The 20,972-nt window shown below is 35.1% G+C and overlaps 2 protein-coding genes across 3 annotated transcripts; one reads left to right on the top strand and one right to left on the bottom strand.

Moving 5' to 3' along the window:
• The first annotated feature begins 3,591 nt into the window (after window positions 1-3,591).
• LOC131158312 (uncharacterized) lies at window positions 3,592-20,381 on the top strand. Of its 2 annotated transcripts, XM_058113089.1 has the most exons (16): window positions 3,600-3,960; window positions 4,271-4,360; window positions 4,430-4,543; window positions 4,634-4,899; window positions 5,214-5,287; window positions 5,396-5,490; window positions 9,278-9,375; window positions 9,570-9,653; window positions 11,149-11,229; window positions 11,328-11,411; window positions 11,539-11,634; window positions 12,126-12,202; window positions 13,546-13,634; window positions 13,726-14,061; window positions 19,907-19,949; window positions 20,137-20,381. In XM_058113089.1, exons 4-14 carry the CDS (start codon window positions 4,651-4,653, stop codon window positions 14,058-14,060), a joined length of 1,362 nt encoding a protein of 453 aa, XP_057969072.1. In that variant the 5' UTR covers window positions 3,600-3,960; window positions 4,271-4,360; window positions 4,430-4,543; window positions 4,634-4,650; the 3' UTR covers window position 14,061; window positions 19,907-19,949; window positions 20,137-20,381. The 2 variants fall into 2 exon arrangements, with proteins under 2 accessions (XP_057969071.1, XP_057969072.1); XM_058113088.1 differs by having other exon boundaries at window positions 3,592-3,960; window positions 4,271-4,543.
• Window positions 17,794-20,027, bottom strand: LOC131158313 (transcription factor MYB1-like). The gene is made up of 2 exons (XM_058113090.1): window positions 19,450-20,027; window positions 17,794-18,807 (listed from the first exon to the last, which is right to left on the bottom strand). The coding sequence occupies exons 1-2, from the start codon at window positions 19,580-19,582 to the stop codon at window positions 18,050-18,052; spliced, it is 891 nt and encodes a 296-aa protein (XP_057969073.1). The 5' UTR covers window positions 19,583-20,027; the 3' UTR covers window positions 17,794-18,049.
• Window positions 20,382-20,972: the final 591 nt, after the last annotated feature.

Here is a 20,972-nt window from a genome sequence, read left to right as displayed (position 1 = left end):
TATCCAGGGATGTAATGTAGAACAAATTTTTAAAGTCAATAGTATCTCCGAAAAACTAGCTCTTTATTTTTTAAGTTTTAAGGGCTTTGTTGTTTCCATCTAGAGATTTCAAGCTTTTTTCTCTCTTTCTTGAATTTAGAGCTTTATTTGGATTTTGATATTTACAAAAAAAAAAAACAAGCTAAATGTGTAGTGACTCAAAGAATAATATTATTTTAATAATAAAAATGGAGGAAAATGGAAACAGGAACATAAGGAGGCAGTATGCGTTCGTCGACGACATCACATTTTGGAGATAATAATAATAATAATAATAATAATAATAATAATAATAATAATTTCAAGGAATTGCCAGGACTTGTCAACGAATACAGGGTTCGTCGACGAGTGCATAAGGAAATTCGTCGATGAATATAGGGTTTCGTCGATGAAGGTTTTCAAGACCTCATCGACGAAGGCAAGATTTCGTCGACGAGAAAATACCGAGAGACGAATTTCGGCTACTCTGAATTTTGTCGACAAAGGGTAGGGTTCGTCGACCTATTTACTGAAGGACTCATCGACGAGGTTACCTGTCTCGTCGACGAATCTGGCCCTATAAATAGAGCAAACTTGGATTTTTATTCAAATTTCAGTCTTCTCTCTCTCTCTCTCTCTCTCTCTCTCTCTCTCTCTCTCTCTCTCTCCTACGAACCCTCTCCCTTCTCTCTTCGATTTTGGCCCCGTTAGTCGCCGGATCGACGATCTGAAGCTACCACGACGCTCCTGGCAAAGTTCTCTGCAAGTTTGTTGGAGCGGATCGTTGGTGAAACGAAGTTGGATTTCATCCCAAATTCAGGGTAAGACCTTTTAGTCCGTTTTTGGCCTTATGATAGTTATAGGAAATGATATAGGTAAAGAAATACTGATATTTTGTTCTGGCAAACGTTGTTTACTGGGTGTTATGTAGGAGGCCCTACGGGTGTTAGGCTAGTATACCATAGGGGCTTTCTAGTAGTCAGGTAAAGGAAATATGTTATGCTAGGTAATTTTAAAATATTATACAACTTATTAAATTATAAATATTATGTATTAAAGTATGGTGTGACTTGAAAATATGAATATAGTACAGAGGTATGTTATATGGATTTTAATACCATGATTTTACGAATTTCAGTATCATGATTATATGAATTCTAGTACCATGATTATACAATTCTCAGTACCATGATTATACAAACTTCAGTATTATGATTATGTGGTTTCAGTGTTATGATTATACAGTTCTCAGTATTACGACGTATGAATTATAGTACAATTTATGTAGTATCATGATTATTACAGTTATTTCAGAATCATGGTAAATCAGATAGTTGTATATAGAGATATATTATAGAGTATCAGACCCTGTTAGACTATGCAGTTATAGAGCACGGTACCGTTGTTGCAGATATTATGTTATGTTATGAGTGCAACCACTTATTTAGATAATACGTGGTAGTAGGTCGATCACTTAGGCCCTTGACGTGGACAGACTCTCCATCAGATATGGGTTGAGGTGGGCAGATCAGACCGATGGAGTATAGTGATTTGCCCTGGTCGGCCAGCCAGTGTAGATCCCGCCTACGGGCCGTACAACCCTATCATGAGCGGTTAAATCATGACACACATTTATCCACAAGGAAAGTTTTCAATTACTATTACGTATGTACAGATTTACAAAAACAGGGAACATATTTATGTATACTAAAAGTATTTTGAATAGTAACCTACAATACTGTTATGTTAAGCAACATGGAAAGGGTGGTGTATTTTATTACTTGTACTGTACTTACGTATCCAATTGTACATGATTATATGAAAACAGATTTTCATAATACAGTAACTCATTTGCCATATACTAGTAATAGTATATTTCGTCTTATTGAGCGTTGACTCATCCTAGTGTTGAATCATTTTTCAGGTGATCCAGGAAGGCGAGCAGACCAGACTCGCAGATAGAGGGGCTTCAGTAATGCCCTATCAGTGAAGTGAGTATTGTGGAGGATTTTTGTATATCCCAGTATAATTGAGGGTATTTTGGGAAATAGATATATGTGTATATTTTGGGGAAACATGTTAGTACTCTGGTATTGGTATTGTATATATATTTTCATATGGTTATGTCTATATGATTTATGCTTCTCGCTGCTTAAGCTAATGATTTGGTTTATTCCCAGAATGGTATCAGAGCATGTTATATATTATAGTATAAAAAAAAAAAAGATATGGAAATTAAGCTGGTCGTTACAAAATGTTTGTTAACCTTGAAAATATGAGGATGAGAAGGTAGTAGGGAAAACCATGAAGCATCGACATCGAGACTTAAGGCTTAGAGTTGAATTTGCATAAATAGTGTCATTTATTTATTTACTTTTACTCATTAGAGACTATATAACAACAACCCATCGTCCTTATATTCTTTCTCATATTTGTTGGGTGTTTAATTTGAAACATAAACGATAGTTTAATTGAAATACATTCTCAAAAATCTCATTCAACGGACTAGGATGCCTATCTTATGAAAATATTTTAATTTGTTTGGTTTGGAATTTATGATTCTCATGAATGTACAAGTATTCAAATGTCGATGTTTAGTTCGATATGAAAATCTTGGCATACATTTCATAAAGATGACTATTAAACCCTTAGTACGTGTATAATTAACATATGAAGTAATTATATTTTTAACACAAAATGTATTAAAAATATGTACTCAATTAAATCCATATCTTAAAATTCTTAATAATTATAAATTATATATATATATAAATATAAATATATATATATATATATAAATATTGAGCAACTAAGAAATATCTTACGGAATGTGATTTTTATAATGACTATTGGGATCTGATGATTTTAAAAGGTCAAGTGCCCTAAATTATGTAGTTTGTGTGAGACTCTTATTGCTTACTTGTCACCATTTTATTGGACCCTTTAACTGAGAAAATAACTAGAAAAACTTCACAATGAATGTAAGCCAAAAAACAGTTAAAAAAACAAGTAAATGACATAAAAAAGTTTCAATTTAATATTTTGAACATAATTTGAACTATATATAAGAATGATGCTAACTTAGTTACTTTTCACATTTTAATTAAATGAATGCATTAAAAAAATATGCAAATAAAAATTTCTAAAACCTACTAATTTTCATTATAAGAATTAAAAAAATATTAAATTTGGCTAAATAAAAGAAAAATAAAATCAAATTCACAATCTAACTCTTTGAAACTTGAAAGACAAAACTTGAATACTCGCAACCCAAACCTTGAAAACTAGTCTGTCTTTATTCAAAAAGTATTCGACAATCGAAAATGGGACTGAACCCTGATACAAAAAATTATCGAACAATAAAAAACTATAAACAATTTGAGAATCAAACTATTTCACATTTTAATTATTTTTGTGTTGACTTTTCAATATTTTTTAAAAAAATATTTTTTATTTCATAAAAGTACATTATTAATGCAAATAAATTATATAATAATTTGGATAACATATATTATAATTCCAATGTTTGCCAGAATTTAATTAAATATATTAATTTCTTGAGATGAGTGGATTGGGGATTTGGGACTCACAACTGGGCTGGGCCTCAGTATGACTCACCCGGCGAACCGAACCCGTGTGAGTTCTCACCCTGACCCGACGCAAAGGCTGAACTCAATCGGGCACAAGTTCCTTCGAATTCACCTTCTTTTCTCCTCAACACCTTTTGATTCCTCACCATAGCGGGCCGGTTTCACGTCTCCGGCGCTACTGGATCAGAGGTTCAGCCTTCCTTCTGGTCGACTTGCCGGGAGAAGCCTCCGCCGGAAATATCGAGACACTGCTGTGTTCCGGCAGCCGCAATCTTTCATCAGAAAACAGTTCTCTTGCTGCTCCTTCTGCTCAATTCTACGACGCTGGAACTGCACACAGCATTTGTTTCGTGTAAGTTACTGGATTAATGGATAAAGTTATTACTGCTGCTTTTATTCACCAAATATTCGATAAAATGCCCAAACGAAAACCTTTAGATGTATGCCGCGTGATTCAATAACCACGCTCGTGTTTGCTGCACATTTTGATTTGTGTAACTCATTTTTAATATCATTCTGATCTTCTATCTACTTCTCTTTTGATTGTATCGCCAATTATCCATAACTGATGTGCAATTTAGGATGACAAGTTGTAGCAAAGTGGCAGTTATAGGGCAAGAAAATCTGATATTGAAATATTACGTTTTTGATTTTTTGTGCAGCGAGGATAAGTAGAAGGCCGTCAAAGCCCTGTGAGACTCCCGGTTTGAGAGAAGTTCTAAAATCCTATTCTGTCAAGTTCCCCTGTTTCTGTAAAACCCTACTCACTCCACCATTAAACCCCTCAACCTTGGTACTAAAAATGGCGTCCTTTATTCCAGAAACGGCTCCAAAGCTTTTCACTCATGAAACACTCCGCTCTGCAGCCAAGCAGTCTGAACGAATCAACATAGTGCCCGTCCGCCTCCGTAGAGCGATCAAGAAGTTCATTCGAGGTCTCCCCCCTTTTCTCTCTCATTTTTCATGAATTTTTTGTAAATTTTGTTTTTTGGTGGATTTCTTGTAAATTTGTTTGGGAATTACAGAGCAAGATAACTGCCACATGAAGAGGAATGTGTTGAGTTTGTCTCAGTCCTTCAATGAAATTAAGAATGTCAACCTCTTGCTTACTGCCTCCACATCGAAGGAGTTGGTTGAAGATCCTCTCAAGGCTGTGGAATGCTCAAAGCGGTGGAAGATCAAGAGCTCTTATGGAGATATCGGACTCAAGTACCAAGATGATGCAACTGTGGCCTATGTTGCTTCTCGAATGCCTGCTGTATACTCTGCATGTTACAGAGTTCTCAGTGAGGTACCAAAAACATATTTTGCAATTTCACATGTTGGTATTGATTAACAAGTATAATGGAAATAAAATAAAATTTTGAATCTTCTGCCTTATATTGTTTTAGTTTGGCTTAAAGAAAAATAAAATTCAACTCAGGAAAGTGTTCCAAATGATAGTGAATTGGGTTGGACTGAGTGGAGCTTTTAGTATGTATCATTCAAACCTTTGGAGTATTTTCTTTTTGCAGATTTTTCAGTAACCAAAATGAGCCTTAGCATTTCAAAATTTTAGGCAGCATATATTTTATTCTACAAAACTTTTAATGGCTGCTGATGTAGGTCCGTAGAAGGCTGCCCGGTTTCTCTCCAGCTAGAGTATTAGATTTTGGTGCTGGCACTGGTTCAGCATTATGGTGAGAAGCTCATTCCTGTACCTTTCTGATTACTGCTTGATAGTGTGATAAATAATAGTTGTCTTCTGTACTTTATAAATTTGTCGTAATTTGAATAATGGGCTTCAGGGCAGTGCGAGAAGTTTGGCCACGGTCTTTAGAGAGACTTAACTTAGTAGAACCATCAAAATCAATGCAGCGTGCTGGTCAGAGTCTTATACGAGGTGTTTAATCAATGACGATGTTCATTTCTTGTCAGCTGTCTGTTTCGCATTGCTACTTTAATATTCTTTGATACATTAGAAAATTGATGCTTTTCATTTTTTTTTTTTTTCTATCCACTGATTCTATTCAGAGAGTTTGAATGCCTTGCATTGATTTAAGATAAACACTTCGAGTGTCTGACAACTTACTGTTATTTACTTGCATTCTACTGATACTTCTAACCTTTCATGCGAGATCCTTATGTTTTACACATTAGGGTGATCTTCTTCAGTCGTAAAAGAAGTGGTCAATTACACAAAATGATAAGCTTATTAAATGTACTTGGTGTTTTCATTGTAGCTACTGCATTCTCATATATGTCACATTGATTATTATGGCTTGATGCATCTGCTTCTCATATGACACGCTGTATTTTTTTTCCGATAGTTAAATGTACATTGCATTGATGTGTTCACTACATTCTATGACCATAGAATGATTCTCAATCTGCGATATGGTCGCCTTGTCTGTTCTTGTTTGAACCGTGATTCACCTAACTAGCCTGGTTAACCGCAAGTCTGGTTGGCTGCTCTACAATTGCTGTTGATTTATTTATTTATTTTTTTGTGGTTGGGGGGGGGGGGTGACAGGGTACTGTATGATTTTTTATTTTTTTATTTCTTAAAAAAAGGTTAGCTTGCTCACTAGGAGAATAAAAAGCTAAAAAGTCAAATTGCACCTCATATTGTCAAAATCCTTTTGCTTAACCATACGAATAAGTAGCTCTCTTTTTTCTTTTTCTCTTGATTTTCAAGCTTCTTTTGCTTGAGGATTGTTATAGCTAGACTTCTTCTTAGTTTTATTCTCAAATGGTGATGGATTCAATTCAAATTTTCATTAACTCTTAAGGCTGTCTTTCCTAAAAGACTATGTGCTCCGATGTATCATTCAATGATTGTTTGAATCTGAACTGAATACTTCATTTTAGAGGTGTGATGCGGAACAGCGTCAAGGATCTGCAGCCATAGTAGGGATTCAAAGAAATTGAAGAGAGGAAGGAGAAGAGAGGAGATACAAGGGGGAGTCACACATTTAATTTCAAATTCAAATTCAACAACAACTGCCACATTGCTTTCACACACTATTTATAATAATGCCTCTAACACATGAAATTACACATATACCCGTATAGGCTATAACTAGATGAAATTACGAGCCCTAAAATACATAAATATTGCAAACAAGCCCTCAAATACACAAAATCTAATAAACACACAGTTAACTATTAACAAAACCCAACCCAATTCTTCTGAATTATTCTCCAATAAGGATCTTCCCAAGGTCTTGCTTCTTGTCTCACATCAAGTCTCCCTTTGTTAGAAAAAATTCGGCCTCAAGTTTCGAAGTGTTGGAGGATTAGAAGTAAAAAGCAAACTTTGACTATTTGAAATCCAGTGTTTGAGTGAATGCAAGAAACCACATTCCGTTGGCAGCACTATAGACTTGAATTTAGAATTGGCATCAATGAACACTTCAAGAATGAAAAACTCAACAATGCGAATGTTTGAAAGACTTTGGATGTCTTCAAACACATCCATTTCCTTTCTTTTAGTGTCTTGAAGTTGAGTGACTCTAACAGATTCTGTGTCTTGGTTAACTGGTAAAGTGGGCTTCAAAATGACCTTCTTACCATTATTGTGGAGGTCGAGGAGAACCAAGGAGTACATGGCCAATATTCATGGGTATGGTATCACGCCAAACATTATCAAAATATTCACCCATTTGGATAGGAACCAAACATCTTTCACAAACGTGTAACATAGTGTTATCAATCCAAAAATCTCATAAGGCTATGGGTGTGGTTCCGATTGAAGTTGCATATGAGTGACTCTATTTATAGAAACCACATTCATAGGGCATCTTCCATCAATGATGATTTTGCAAACATTTTCTCCACAATTGGGAATGATGTGAAAAAGCTCAAAATTGTGCCCAAAGTACGATAAATGGCATTCCTTTTTCCAATAATTTGTTACCATGTTGCTGGATGTATACATATATCCACTGCAACCATACATCACCAAAAATCCTTTACACAATTTGACGACAATTCTCAATGTATTCTTATAAAATGAAAAACTAATTCTCAATTTTCAAAACTATCCACTATTCACCTTGGAACTTAAGTGTTGTGCTGAAGTGAAACAAATTCCCTTTGAAAATTCACAAAATGCAGCAATAAAACCTGAAATTTTTTTTTTGCTGGCAGAGACAATTTTGCACTTTTTGTATCAAATTATCAACTATGATGTTTTCTTGCAAAATATCAGGTCTGCACTCAAAATATCGTGGCTGGAGGCAATTTCTTGCAAAACTGGTAAATGCAAAAAGTTTGGGTTCAGTCACATAGGCATCTCGCTGGCGCATGGGCTGCCGGTGGTGACCTTCCTATGATGATTTTCTAGAAGGTGGTAGATTGTAGGGTGGTGAGTTGAATGGTAGTGGCGGTGTATCAAAACATTTCTAGGAAGGTTGGATTTCGAAGGGGTTGGCAGCTGGGAAATGTTTGTCCAGCATGTGGGGCTTCATTGGTGGGCGGAGGGTGATAAAAATTTTAGGGGCTAACGTTTCGCCCCCCTGGGGGTGGGGGGGGGGGGGGTGTTGTTTCTGATGGCATTGGTGGTGTTGTGAAAAGTTTTCTGGAAATTAGTGTTTGGACTTGACGGCATGACTGTAATTTGGCTGGAAGTTTATGGCAGAGATGATGATTGAAGGTGCTTCTTGTGGATGGTGTTGAGATAAGAGATTACAGAGAGGGAGAGTGATGAATGGAGAGAATGAAAGATGAAAGAAGATAGAGAATTACAGATTGCAGAATATCAGAGAGAGGAGAAGACAAGAAGAAGATGAAGAAAGAAGAAGGGAGAACGAAAGAGAGGAGGATAAAACTGCTGCTGGCAAGAGCAATGGATTAAAGACATAGCAAAAAATAGGGGGAAGGGGCTGCTGGACAGCTGAGAGAACACAGAAAGAGGAGGACAGAACTGAGAAGAGGAAGAATGGAGTAGGGTAGGAGAGAACAGAACAGAGATGGGCGAAGAAGGGCATAAGAAGGAAGAAGAAGACAGGAGGAGCTAGAAGAAGGAAAGAAAAGAAGAGTGAGAGGGTAGAATGGGGGGTTGAAATGGAAGAATAGAGATTGATTTTGGTCTCTGATAGTCTGTTACCAAATGTGTGGGACAACATCAAGGATCTGATGCCATGGGAGATATTCGAAGAAATTGAAGAGGGGAAGGATGGGAATGAGAGGAGAGAGGAGATACATGGGGGAATCACACGTTTACTTTCAAATTCAAATTCAACAACTGCTACTCATACATGGTTGTCACACACTATTATAAGAAAGCCTCTAACATGTGAAATTACACATATACCCCTACAACTAGATGAAATTACAAACCCAACCTAATATATACAAATATTACGAACAAGCACCTAAATAGACATAATCCTATACTAATTAAACTAAACACACGATTAACTATTAACAAGACCCAACAATCCCTTGACCCAGCTCTTCTGAATTATTCTCCAAAAAAGATCCTCTCAAGGTCTTGCTTCTTTTCCTACATCAAGTTGCTGGTGAAAACTTGACTGCCGAAAATACTTTGATGGTTCTTACTATTATTTTGTTTGACCAACCATTAAACATCCTTTTTTTAATTTCCAAGTTATCCGTTTGAAAATTTTTAATGCTCAAGCAGCTCAAGTAAAATTCTGCAATTGACATTTCTATAAATGTTATAGATCTGAAGGACTTGCCACTTATTCGAGGCTATGATAGTATTCAAGCGCTAATGAAGAAAATCAGTAAGTCAGATAGAGAGCACGACCTTGTAATTGCTGTAAGTTGTGCTGTTCTCTATGCCACAGATTGTTTATGTTTCACCTATGGATGAACCCAGACAACTAACTTTTTTGTCTTATATTTTATTTTAAGTGTAGTATTATCTCAACACATGAATACACACGAGAAAGTGTTGCATGTGGCTTTTTAATGGTGCAGTTAATATCTAATGTTTGTTATTTTTTGGTGAAGTCATATGTGCTTGGAGAGATACCATCTCTGAAGGACAGAATTACCATAGTGCGCCAGCTTTGGGACCTAACACGGGATGTTCTGGTATAATCCCCAATCTTTTCAGTAAATTGTCTCATCATGTGCATGCATACTTGGGGCATGTGATGGTTTTGTTTCACTGATGATTGATTTATGTCATTTTTAGAAAGATATGAGGTTATTTATATTAATCTTGTAACAGTTTATTATTATTATTATTATTATTATTATTATTTTTTAGTATTTCTACACCCGTAATTTGTATCATTTTGGAACCACAAAGCAGTTCTGCTTCTGCATGCTTTATGATCCAGATTTCCGGGCACTAATTTACTGGGTATGTTACTTGGAATCAGATGGTTGTATAAAATTGGAAACTTCTTAGATGCTGCAAGCCCAAGTTCATTGTTTTAAATATATACTTTTAAATGAACCCATGCATCACAATGGAAGGGCCTTAACCAATCAGAGGAGGCTGTGGCTCTGGAAATTGTTGAAACATTTTTAATCACTTCAGTAATTAAAATCAACATTGGTGATTTGTTAAAGTGAAACAATATGAAGTGTACCTGTATATAATCATCTGACCCTCTTAATAGTTGGGATATTACTCTCATGCTATGTAAATTGAAGACTATAGAAATACTGAAAATGAGTGCTTGAAAAACACCTAAGAGTTGTCTTAGTGAATGAAAATAACGTCAGATTGAAAGGATCTTTGCATGCTAAAGCAGAAAAAAAAAACATTAAATGAAATGACATTGGCAAGATGACTGGAGTTGGGTGCGCAAAAAATGTTTTGGGTTCTGAAATGAGCGTGGCTGGAATTTTGAAGGGATTTGGCATTTATACTCTCTGAGGTTATGCTTGCTCATGATCTCTGTTGTTACCCCAGATATATAATACTATTCATTTCAGAGAGTACGCATGTATATCTCCTCATACTGCCCCAGTCATTGCCATCATCATAAGACCTAGGATACAATGATTGTTTACTTGAAATCTTTGAATGCAAGGTTTGCCAGTCTTGCTTGGTATTCATTCTAGAATAGATTTTAGGTTACATTTGGTTTGGCGGGATACTTATTCCTAGGAATAGGATGGAATACAATAAGAATGTAAAAATATTTATAGTGATGTGTTAATTTACAAAGAAGTCCTGATGTAAAAGCTTTGTTATTCAATCCAACATGAAATTGGAAGTGAATAGATATTCCTATGGTGAAACTTGGGGATAGTGATTCATAGTCTATCCTAGTTACAAATCCACAAATTTTTGCATTGTTATTTGCTTTACAGCGATGACACAGTTTTTTATGTAAACTATCAAATTCTTCTAGTACAACCATTTTATTCCTTGGAATAGGCATTCTGCGAACCAAATGTAAATTTAGGGAAAGACATATTGTAAAGTTTGTCATATTATGATTTATCACCTGGAGTGTCTTTTTTCTCCGTATTTTTTGGGTGGAATGTTGGAGGGAAGAATTTTTCATTTTTCACTTTTTTTCTTGTTCACTGTGTATTTTATTTATTAAGAACTCCAAATTGGGCACAGGTTTTGGTTGAACCTGGTACACCACAAGGTTCTAGAATTATTTCTCAGATGCGATCTCACATTTTGTGGATGGAGAAAAGGGTAAGTTTATGTTTGGGTTAATTATTTTTTAGCAACTCTATGATTTATATTGTCACTGTGTTTTCATTCACTAATTAGCTACTCATGATGACATATAGAAGTGCCGCAAAGTTAAAAGTGCATCTAACCAAGCTTCAAAGGACTTAGTGGTTTCCAAAAGTGGTGCATTTGTAGTTGCTCCAGTAAGTGAGTTATTTCCGTTTGTCATTTTTGTTTGCTCTTGGATTACCATGCTGGCCAACTGCAACATTTGTGAAATAAATTTAAAATTCTCTTGTTAAGATGTCTGAATTGGCATTCTTGTTGCAGTGTCCTCATGATGGACCTTGCCCTTTAGCAAATACTGGAAAATATTGTCATTTTGTTCAGCGCTTGGAGAGGACATCATCACAGCGTACATACAAGGTTCCTTTTTAAACTATGTTGCATATCTTAGTCTTTGTGAAATCACTCATACTGTTTTGCCTGAAAATGTTCCCCCCATAACTCTTGGACGATACTACATGGACGTAAGTGTGCACATTTTTGTTTTGTTGATGCCAATTAATGCACTATATCTGGTTTAAAATTTAATTTTCTTGATAAATAATAGAAAATGAATTTTGCATGTCACATGTATATGCTGTATGCTTGCTGTGTGTACCATGCTGCACATCAGAAGTTTCAGTCAGGATGTATACATAGTGATATTATGTATTGTTTTTCAGTATTTTTTTAATGTTTTGTTAAGCACTGATTATATGCTTGTCTCCCAAGGCCTGAGTGTTCAGATAGAACTCTCCTCAAAATCTTTTTCCCATTTATCTTAATTTTTAAACATAATATAAATTTGGAAGCATGGAGTTCATCATCGTTTGTTACATTCCCACTTAACTATGACTTTTTTTTGGTAGCAGTCCAGAGGCCAGCCTTTGCGTGGCTTTGAAGATGAGAAATTTTGCTTTGTTGCTTTCAGACGAGGACAACGGCCACAGTGAGTGTTTTGAAGAGGAAGAGTTGTGCTTTAATTTTCATATAAATTTTTCTTCATAACCAACACTTCTAGGGTTCATTTTTGTTGTTTGTAGAACTCAAATACTTGTGGGATTCTTGCTTGTTAAATTGAAATAGTGCAATATATTTGGCAAGCAATTGTTCCAAGAGATAGTTACTGTTACTAGAGTAATATGTGCCACTTTCAATTTAGGCTAAGCATTACTTAGTTGAGCCATTAGCATGTTATCTGAGTAATTGATTGGGTCCAAATGTAGTACAAAGTCCCTGCACTTTCCTACACTAGAGTCTTTGTGAGTTGTGTAAGGCAGAAATTATTGCATGTATCATCATTATCAATGTGATAGGGTCAGTTAGTTTGTTGAGGTATCTTTCAAGTACTGAAGCAGTGTTCTGTTGGTTTTAATGGGAAAGAGATGGAGATTGTTTCCTTAATTTGGCCAAAGCTGAATCTGACATTTTTATGAGTTCAATGATGTGAATCTAGATTCCAGTTTTAAGTTACAACCATTGTTTAGTCAGGACAGGGTTCTGAGTCATGGAACAGGATGGGATCATGCGTACGCATATGCTCTAAAATGTACATTAGGGGGTATATTATGTGGATATATGGTTGAAAATTGTGTAATGACAATTGTACATTTAAGAGGATCTAGCAAGGATATATAGGCGAAAAATGTGTAATGACAAGTATATTCATATGGCAAATATTGAACTAAAATTTCATATGATTATATTTGTTTTTTTGGAGCAAAAATGTACCATCCTTTGGAATGTTTATACAGATTTGCAGTTTGTTAGGTGTCATTGTTTTTTGATTACTGTGAAACTTGGAAAACATGAAGAAAATGAAAGGAAACCTGAAGCAATCTGCTTTTGTCTTGTTTGGTGATCAAGGAAAATGAGAAAGAAAACAAAATATATGGCAAACGAGTGAACAAAAAATTATTTGACATGTCATTAACCTTTGATTTTTCTCAATTTTCAGTCTTAGTTGAATAAAATTTTGTTCTTACTCATATTTGGAGTTGAGAGAAAATACAATAGAAAATTGATTTCCATTTTATTTTCTTTTCTTTTTATTCTTTTCCCTCACAAAATCCTTAATCCAAACAGAGCCTAAAATTGTGTATTTAATTTCCATAGCCTTATGATGCTCAGGTAAATGGATCATGTTAAAATTATTCTACTGATGCTTGTGTATTGTCCAGTGAAAACTCTCTGAATATAATTTTCTAAAATGATATGATGTTTTTTTGAGCATTGTGTTATGTATTGTGAATATTGTTTGTCGACAATTTAACTTGATTTATTTTTAAACAGGGAACCTTGGCCTCTTGATGGTATGGAGTTTGAAACTTTGAAGGAGCAGCATGCGAAAAGAAAACCAGAAGATCTTGAAGTTGACTTTGGTGTGTACTTTACAATTCACTGTTTTAGTTTCCTTAAAATGTGAATAGGGATCATGATTTATTTTTTTGTTTTGCATATTTGTCTTGACAGAGGACCAATTTGAGTCAGAAGTCGAGGACATTCCATACGAAGACGATCCAGCTTCCTACGATTCTGATGTTACAGAAACAGATGCCTGTGATGAGAATGATGTAGAGGAGGAAGAAGAGGAAGAAACAGACTGTGCAGGTCTTGGGACTGGTTGGGGTAGGATTATCTTCTCTCCAGTTCGAAGGGGGAGACGGATTACCTTGGATGTGTGTCGATCAACCAGACGTGATGGCTCAGAGGGCTCTTTTGAGCGTGTGGTAGTTTCACAGAGTAAGAATCCTACACTGCATCATCAGGCCAGAAGATCTGTATGGGGTGACTTATGGCCTTTTTAAGGTAAAATTATAATGTTCAACTTTAACCTTCTTTCACTTAGCTCTTTGTTTTTTATTCGGTATCTTTACCTGCTTATCAATATATATTGCGAATGGGCATTTTTGAAAATTCCATAAGATTGTTGAAGGCATGCTTTCCATTTTTTGAAAACTGAAATGCTTATGCTATCCTTGTTAATTGCCTAATACAGTTGAATAATGAGCCTAAAAATCCCTGTTAAATAAGCTGTTGCTGAAAATGCTTTCAGTTTTTACTTGTATATAGCAATAATGCTTTTAACTTTTAGCTAAAACCTGGGAATGATTGGAATTCTTTTGGAGTATCTTAAAAGATGTTCCAGTGACTGTAACTTTGCTATGATCTCATCCTCTTGTGTTCAGTTCATAGAACTTAATGAACTGTAAAACATGATGGAATTTCAGAACCGTAACGATAAAATGAGAATATATGATTATGCAGGACATATTTCCCTTGTAGTACACTTTTACTAGTTGAGGGACTAAAAGGGCATTTTAACACTTTGGATTGCTTGAAGGACAGTGTAAGAGAGGAAAGAGGAGGTAAAGTAGAAGAGAATAGACAGTAGAGGGAAAAAATATGGGGAGAAGGGAAGAGAAGAGAGAAAGGAAGGGAGACTAGGAAGAAGAAAGCTAGATGCGATAGTGAGTAGTTAGATGTGAGAAAAGCCAGAGCTCAGGGTAAATTTTTTGAATTACCATCCAAACTATTTGGTCATCTAATAACAGGCAATGAGTAAACCCTGATATGAAATTACAAAAATAACAGGCAATGAGTAAACCCTAATATGTAATTACAAAAATATTTCAAAATTAAATGAAAATCCTTTAGTAATCAAATGCCCCAGCTCCCAAATTTATATGAAGTTCTGAGTTTTCTAATGTCTCTTTTAGATTTGCTTAGAGGGTGACAGGCAATCTTCCATCAGTTTTGTTCTTTCCAAATTGGTATTTCCTTTTTTTGGTCCTACAATGTTCATAACCTAGGTGCTTATGAATGAGAACAGATTAAAAAAAAAAAAAGAAAAAAAAAAGAGGAAATTGAAAAAATTTACAGAAAATATGTATAGTTAGATTTTTGAGTGGTGGGAGTTTGAATGGCTACAAATTCTTTTATACTATACAAATTAATACATAAGCACTTGATATTGAGACGTGCAATTGATCATCAAGTCTATGAAAGAAGAGCCTTAAGGCTGCCAGACATTTTTTGTGCTACACACATCAAAGGTTTGGTCCATCTATTAAATGAACAATGTCCTCAACAATAAGAAAAATGTTTTTTGGTCGTCACTCTATGTCATTGTTATAATAGTTGAAATCTTGATATGTTGACATAAATATAACACATTCTCTCTTGAAAAATGCATCTTTAGCAGCAATAAATGGTGACAAGATACCGTTGTTTTAGACTTGTAGGGCATAGTAAGCTATTATTTGATTGAACATAATCAGGAATTGATGGATTCTGTCTCTGGGTAGGTGGTGACCTTTTGCATTTTCCACAACCACTTTGGAACACTCTTTTAAGTCCTAGGAAGCTAGAACATATTAGTAGAAGAGGGAAGAGTCATAGTTATTAGAGAAACTAATGTTTTGGGGCCTGTTTGGATCAAGGATTTTACAGGTAGAAAAGAAACGAAAATGAGTAAAAAATTTATTTTTCTTTATATTTTTATTCTCTATTAAATACTCTCAAAAATGAAAGTTTGTGTTAATATGACTAGAAATTAAGAAAAAATTAAATATGAATGATGTGTAAAATCAAAACTTTGTTCATAGATTTGATATATTTTTTATTATTTTTCTCATTTTCTTTGATAACAAAACATGAAAATGATGATTCCTTGATATTTTTCTTTCATTTCTCTAATATTTTCTAAGTTTTGAACGAAGCCTTAGTGAACTACAAATTGATAACAAACTTTATACACCGAATTCTAACACCCTTTTTTAAGGTTTTATTGAATCAAGGATTTTGATGGGAAAAAGAAAAAGAAAAAGAAAAAATAGATAGGAAATTCATTTTCCATTATATTTTATCTCTTAAATATTTTTTAAAATGTTCCAAATAGTAAGTGTGTTTTGTAGGTAAGAAGCGTTGGTTCAGGGATGGGACTGGTTGATATCGTTTTTGTTTTTTATTTTTTGTTTTGGTTGCAATTCAATAAAAAAATAAGTGATATAATGCATTTGTTTATGATACTTATTTTTCATTTTGTTATTGATTTTTCGATGTTGCCGCAAGAAACTAGAAATCTGATTCTAGTTTTTAGTTGCAAGTGCTTTAATACCCACAATTGAATTTTCGTAGATCATCCTAGAAAATTTTAAATAAAGTATTAAGATAAATAACCTTGTGAATTTTAAAAATGATTTAAAATAGAATAATTATTAAATTTCCTAAAATTTGAAGACTAATAACTTATTCATAAAATTTTTTTGCTAATTTTCAATTTTTATACAATGTGATTGTTTCTATAGCACTCTAGATTAGTTTAAAACTATACTAAAAAAATAGCATAATTATAATTAATTTTTAATTGTATTACAATTGTAAATAATTTGTATTGTATTTTAATTGTCACTTAATTCAAGGACAAAAATGACTATGCATTTAATTATATTTTAAATTAACTTTATTTAAAAAAAATATTAACTAATAACTAATTTTCAGTTTAAAATTTTTGTTCCAAATTTTTAAAATTTTCATTTCTAATCTCACTTATATATAATTCTTAACTGATGCCAAAACAAGTCTTAAAATTTTATTTTAAAAAAATAGACTAATTCAAGAGTGTAAATAAAATGGATTAGGCAACTGGGAAGCCAGCTGGGTATGTACCGTAGGCGAGCCAACTGGCAGGTGCTTGAAATTTGTGGATGGCAGGAAGTCAGTAGAGGTGTCAACAAATGGTCCCGGCAATTATTTAATTTTTGTGGGTCTTGTGTGCTCCCTCCGTGAATATCTTTATCACGCAAATTTTAATTTCAAAATTTAACTCAATTAATGAATTGGTCCACTCGATGAGTTGCCGAGGTGACGACATGAGATTGGACTGTCTAATTTTAAATGTACAGATCTAAACTTTTCTTGATCTTCCTTCCACCACGAAGAAACTTCTAATTGGTTTTCCTTGTCCCTTCAAGCTTGACCTTTTGTTGATGATTGTTAATTTTAGGTGTTGTATTTAAATTTGTATAAATTTGAATAAAACTGAATATAATTTTATTCTGTATTTTACCTAGTTTAACACAAGTTTAAGTTTAAATCAGCATTTTGAGTTATCAAACATGATGTCTTAAAATTTTAGAACTTGCTACTTTTGGAAAGAATAAGAACACACTACCACGAACCAATTAAAGAAAAAATTAGGAGAGAGAGAGAGAGAGAGAGAGAGAGAGAGAGATTGCTCTCTCAGAGAACCACAAATTAATGTGTTCCTGAAAGTTTTTAACTTCGTGTATAGGAGTTTATAGTTTAGTCGGATCTTATATTTGGGTTTGTGTAAATTTAGATAACACGAATGTAAAATTATATTGGATTTCATTCAAATCTACCCAAATCTAAGTCTCTAATTTAAAATTCATGTATTAAGTTTTATCCACATTCACATTTAAATCCACCATTGAACTTCAACTTCACAAACGTTAGGTTATAGAAATTAAGTGAATTTCCCCCCCCTGCAAATCCAACATTTCAAACAACGGAACATGTAGGAAACAGCAATCCAAAAGAAACATGGAATTGATTTTTCACGTGCAGATCCTGTGCCCCACACATGATATGATACAAGAACGTGTAGGGTAGGGAGGAGGCGGAAGGTGAGCACGTGAAAGCCCATTCAAACCAAACCATAGCACCTCCACCACCACTGATCAAGTTGACTCTTATCATGCTTGGTCAATTATTCAATTCATTGTTCAACTAATTTCTGATATTGTCATTTACGCATGATTGATCATCAGCCTCAGATGAACAGGGACTCGATGAAGGAGTCTAATTGGACGTGGTGATTATCATCTGCATTAAGCACCTCTAGGCACTCTTCATATAGCTTCTGCAGCATAACATTATTGTAGCTATCATTTGTGGGTCCACTGCATGGGCATGAAGGATCAAATCCGTTAAAATCTCCTCCCTCATGATCATGATCACAGAACACCCCCACCCCTACTCCACCATCTCCTCCATCATTAAGATCAAACCAGGCTTCTATTTCTGTCTCATCCAATTCTCTAGAGTTGTTAATAGTAGCTCCTCCTAATATTTGACTATATGATGAACTGCTAACCACACTGTCAAAACTGTTGTTCCTTTTAATGGAGATTAATGGGGAAACCCTTACCGGCTTTGGAAGATAAACTTTAGGCTGATCGAGCTTCTTGTCACCATCACCACCACCCCCCTTCTTCTCGTCTTTCTTCTTTGTTTTTAACCCTTGGCGAGCTTGTTTGGTTGCATCTTTCCTAGCATTTGCAGTGGTTTTGGGGGTGCTTCTCATTGCAGGCTTGAATCTTTTGCTGAGATGAGAGTTCCAGTAGTTCTTGATCTCGTTGTCAGTGCGGCCGGGGAGTCGCCCAGCAATGAGCGACCACCGGTTGCCGAGTAGGGAGTGAAGGCGTATGATGAGGTCGTCCTCGTCTGGTGTGATGTTCCCTCTCTTGATGTCGGGGCGAAGGTAGTTCATCCATCGGAGCCTGCAGCTCTTCCCGCATCGGAGCAACCCTTCTCAGTTCATAGAAGAACCAGTCGAAAGACGTCAGAAACTCAGAATTACTTTTTGAAAAGTAAACATGCAGGATATGTACATACACAACCAACAGAAAAAAGAAGAGAAGATGCATTAATTAACATGGTTTAGGAACGCAGGTTCACAAAGCCTCCTTGAAAACCTAAGCTTCTCCATTTTCAAATGAATCATGTCATTGGATTTCAATTTTCAACCGTCAGTGATGAAAGCCCCATGCTGCATATCCTAAAGTACCCCCATACATAATTAAGCAGACACTGAATCTGCCTTAGAAACACAACAATGTACGGTCCCTTCGGGCCTTTCGGGTCTCTCACAGTTGATGTAAAATCTCACCCTCGCTTATGAACTTCAACTAGAATACATTCTCCCTATGTGCTTCATCTCTCAACAATGACAAACTGTGCTTAACTTGTCTCAAAAGTATATTTAGGGTTTCAACGTAGAAAATAGTTGAAAGATGAAAGTTCAAATGATTGTTACTGAATTTCATGAACAATGAAAACAATTAAGGAGCCAAAATTGGAAGTAAACTAAATTAAGCAACCATACGTGCATCTTGCATCAATCCTATGGGAGCAATTGAATTAAAGAGAGCTCGGATTATGATCATTTACCTGCTTTCTTAGGCAGATTTCTCCAATGGCCTTCTCCATGCTCTTGAATGTACTTGACGAGCAACGAGTCTTCTCTTGCAGTCCATGGGCCTCTATGCAAACCCACCTTTGGACAACAAGGGGCTCGCCCCATTCCCCTCTCTCTCTCTCTCTCTCAAAACACACACATACGCACACACAGAGGGGTCAGCTGGGAGAGCACATGCAAGAGGCCACAATCTTCTCCTTTTAACCCATTGTGCTGGAAACCATGTAGAGTGAATATTCTAGAAAATACAAACCTATTATTTTTGAGTGGGCAAATGTGGAACACATGATGGTTGGAGAATAAGGTATGGATGCTGCTGCTCAGTTAAACTCTCTCTCTCTCTCTCTCTCACCATATATCTTCTTTGCATTCATGTATTTTTAATTTATGATCACGTTGGGTAACTTTGCTAACATACTATATGAACAGGTACAGAAGGAAGTCATGAAAGACCAGGCACATCCCCCCTCAGGTATTTTCCTTCCTGCTTTTCCCTTCTGTGCTTTTTGCTGTTCTGTTTTTGTTTGTCCTCCTTTAACTAGCCAAAGCTGAAAAATACATGTACTCTCGGGTAATTTTGCCACCGTTGTAATTATTTAGTGGAAGGGTTACTTCAACAAACCTTCTCTTTTGTCATCTGCCCTTCTTCTTTTCTACAGTAGTGCCAGCTGCGGTCGTCTTACTACCCCAGCTCCATTGCTACTTGCAGTGCGTGGGCAAGCTTGCTCGTATCTTTTTGTCGAAGTTAAAATTTTTAGTGTACGATTTGAAATCCACCAATTGTTGAGTGCCACATGAGCACTTGGGTTCACACGAGTGAGAGGTGCGCTTCGGGATGGATCTCATTCACACCACTTTGATGGTCTAAGATTAATATAGCATATTGTTATTGGCGAATTTTAAATCTTCGAACCATTCCTGACCGCTACTTCCCTTTCCGAATTGAAATTGCCTAATAGTCTTTCTATAATCACCCATAATTTGAAAAGTTATTAAGTTTGCCTGTCTAAACCTGTCAAATTTTAAATAGCCAATTAAATTGCAAAAATATTGATAGTTTTAATGGTTATCCATTTAACCAAATAATCTACAATTCTTCACCAATTACTATCCTTTGTTTAATTTTGGTTGCTTAAAATATAATGCAGATGGAGAGTCTAGGCTAATAAATTTTTTACAGTGATATAATACAATTAACTGTTTAAAAATGTAACATAGTTAGACAGAATAACTTAAAATTTTCTTTAATGCGTGCTATGAAAATATGTAATAATCTTTTGGGCAAATGACACTCATCTCCAAGTAAAAACACTGGGATCTTTTTTAAGGTTTTAAAATTTTCATTTTTCTTTCTTGAGGTTCCAAAAATCTTATACACCTTCCTTTACTTTTCTCTAAAGGATACAAATCACTTTTTATCTTTTTGTAAAAATACAAGAAGAGATTGATGTCTTTTTGACAAAGCTCGGGTCAGAATATGTCCCTAAATTTCTTA

The sequence above is a fragment of the Malania oleifera genome, chromosome 6, assembly GCF_029873635.1.
Source record: "Malania oleifera isolate guangnan ecotype guangnan chromosome 6, ASM2987363v1, whole genome shotgun sequence".
In the NCBI taxonomy this organism is placed as follows: Eukaryota; Viridiplantae; Streptophyta; class Magnoliopsida; order Santalales; family Ximeniaceae; genus Malania; species Malania oleifera.
The sequence above is the reverse complement of the archived record's forward strand: the minus strand, read 5'-3'. Positions and strand labels throughout refer to the sequence as shown.

What these genes read in the sequence shown, in the direction of transcription:
- LOC131158313 (XM_058113090.1), bottom strand. Translation starts at nt 19,582, where the DNA reads ATGGGGCGAGCCCCTTGTTGTCCAAAGGTGGGTTTGCATAGAGGCCCA. An exon ending in AAATCTGCCTAAGAAAGCAG is followed by an intron (nt 18,808 to 19,449) that starts GTAAATGATCAT and finishes TGAACTGAGAAG; the next exon opens with GGTTGCTCCGATGCGGGAAG.
- LOC131158312 (XM_058113088.1), top strand. Translation starts at nt 4,411, where the DNA reads ATGGCGTCCTTTATTCCAGAAACGGCTCCAAAGCTTTTCACTCATGAA. An exon ending in GATCAAGAAGTTCATTCGAG is followed by an intron (nt 4,544 to 4,633) that starts GTCTCCCCCCTT and finishes TGGGAATTACAG; the next exon opens with AGCAAGATAACTGCCACATG. An exon ending in CATCACAGCGTACATACAAG is followed by an intron (nt 11,635 to 12,125) that starts GTTCCTTTTTAA and finishes TTTTGGTAGCAG; the next exon opens with TCCAGAGGCCAGCCTTTGCG.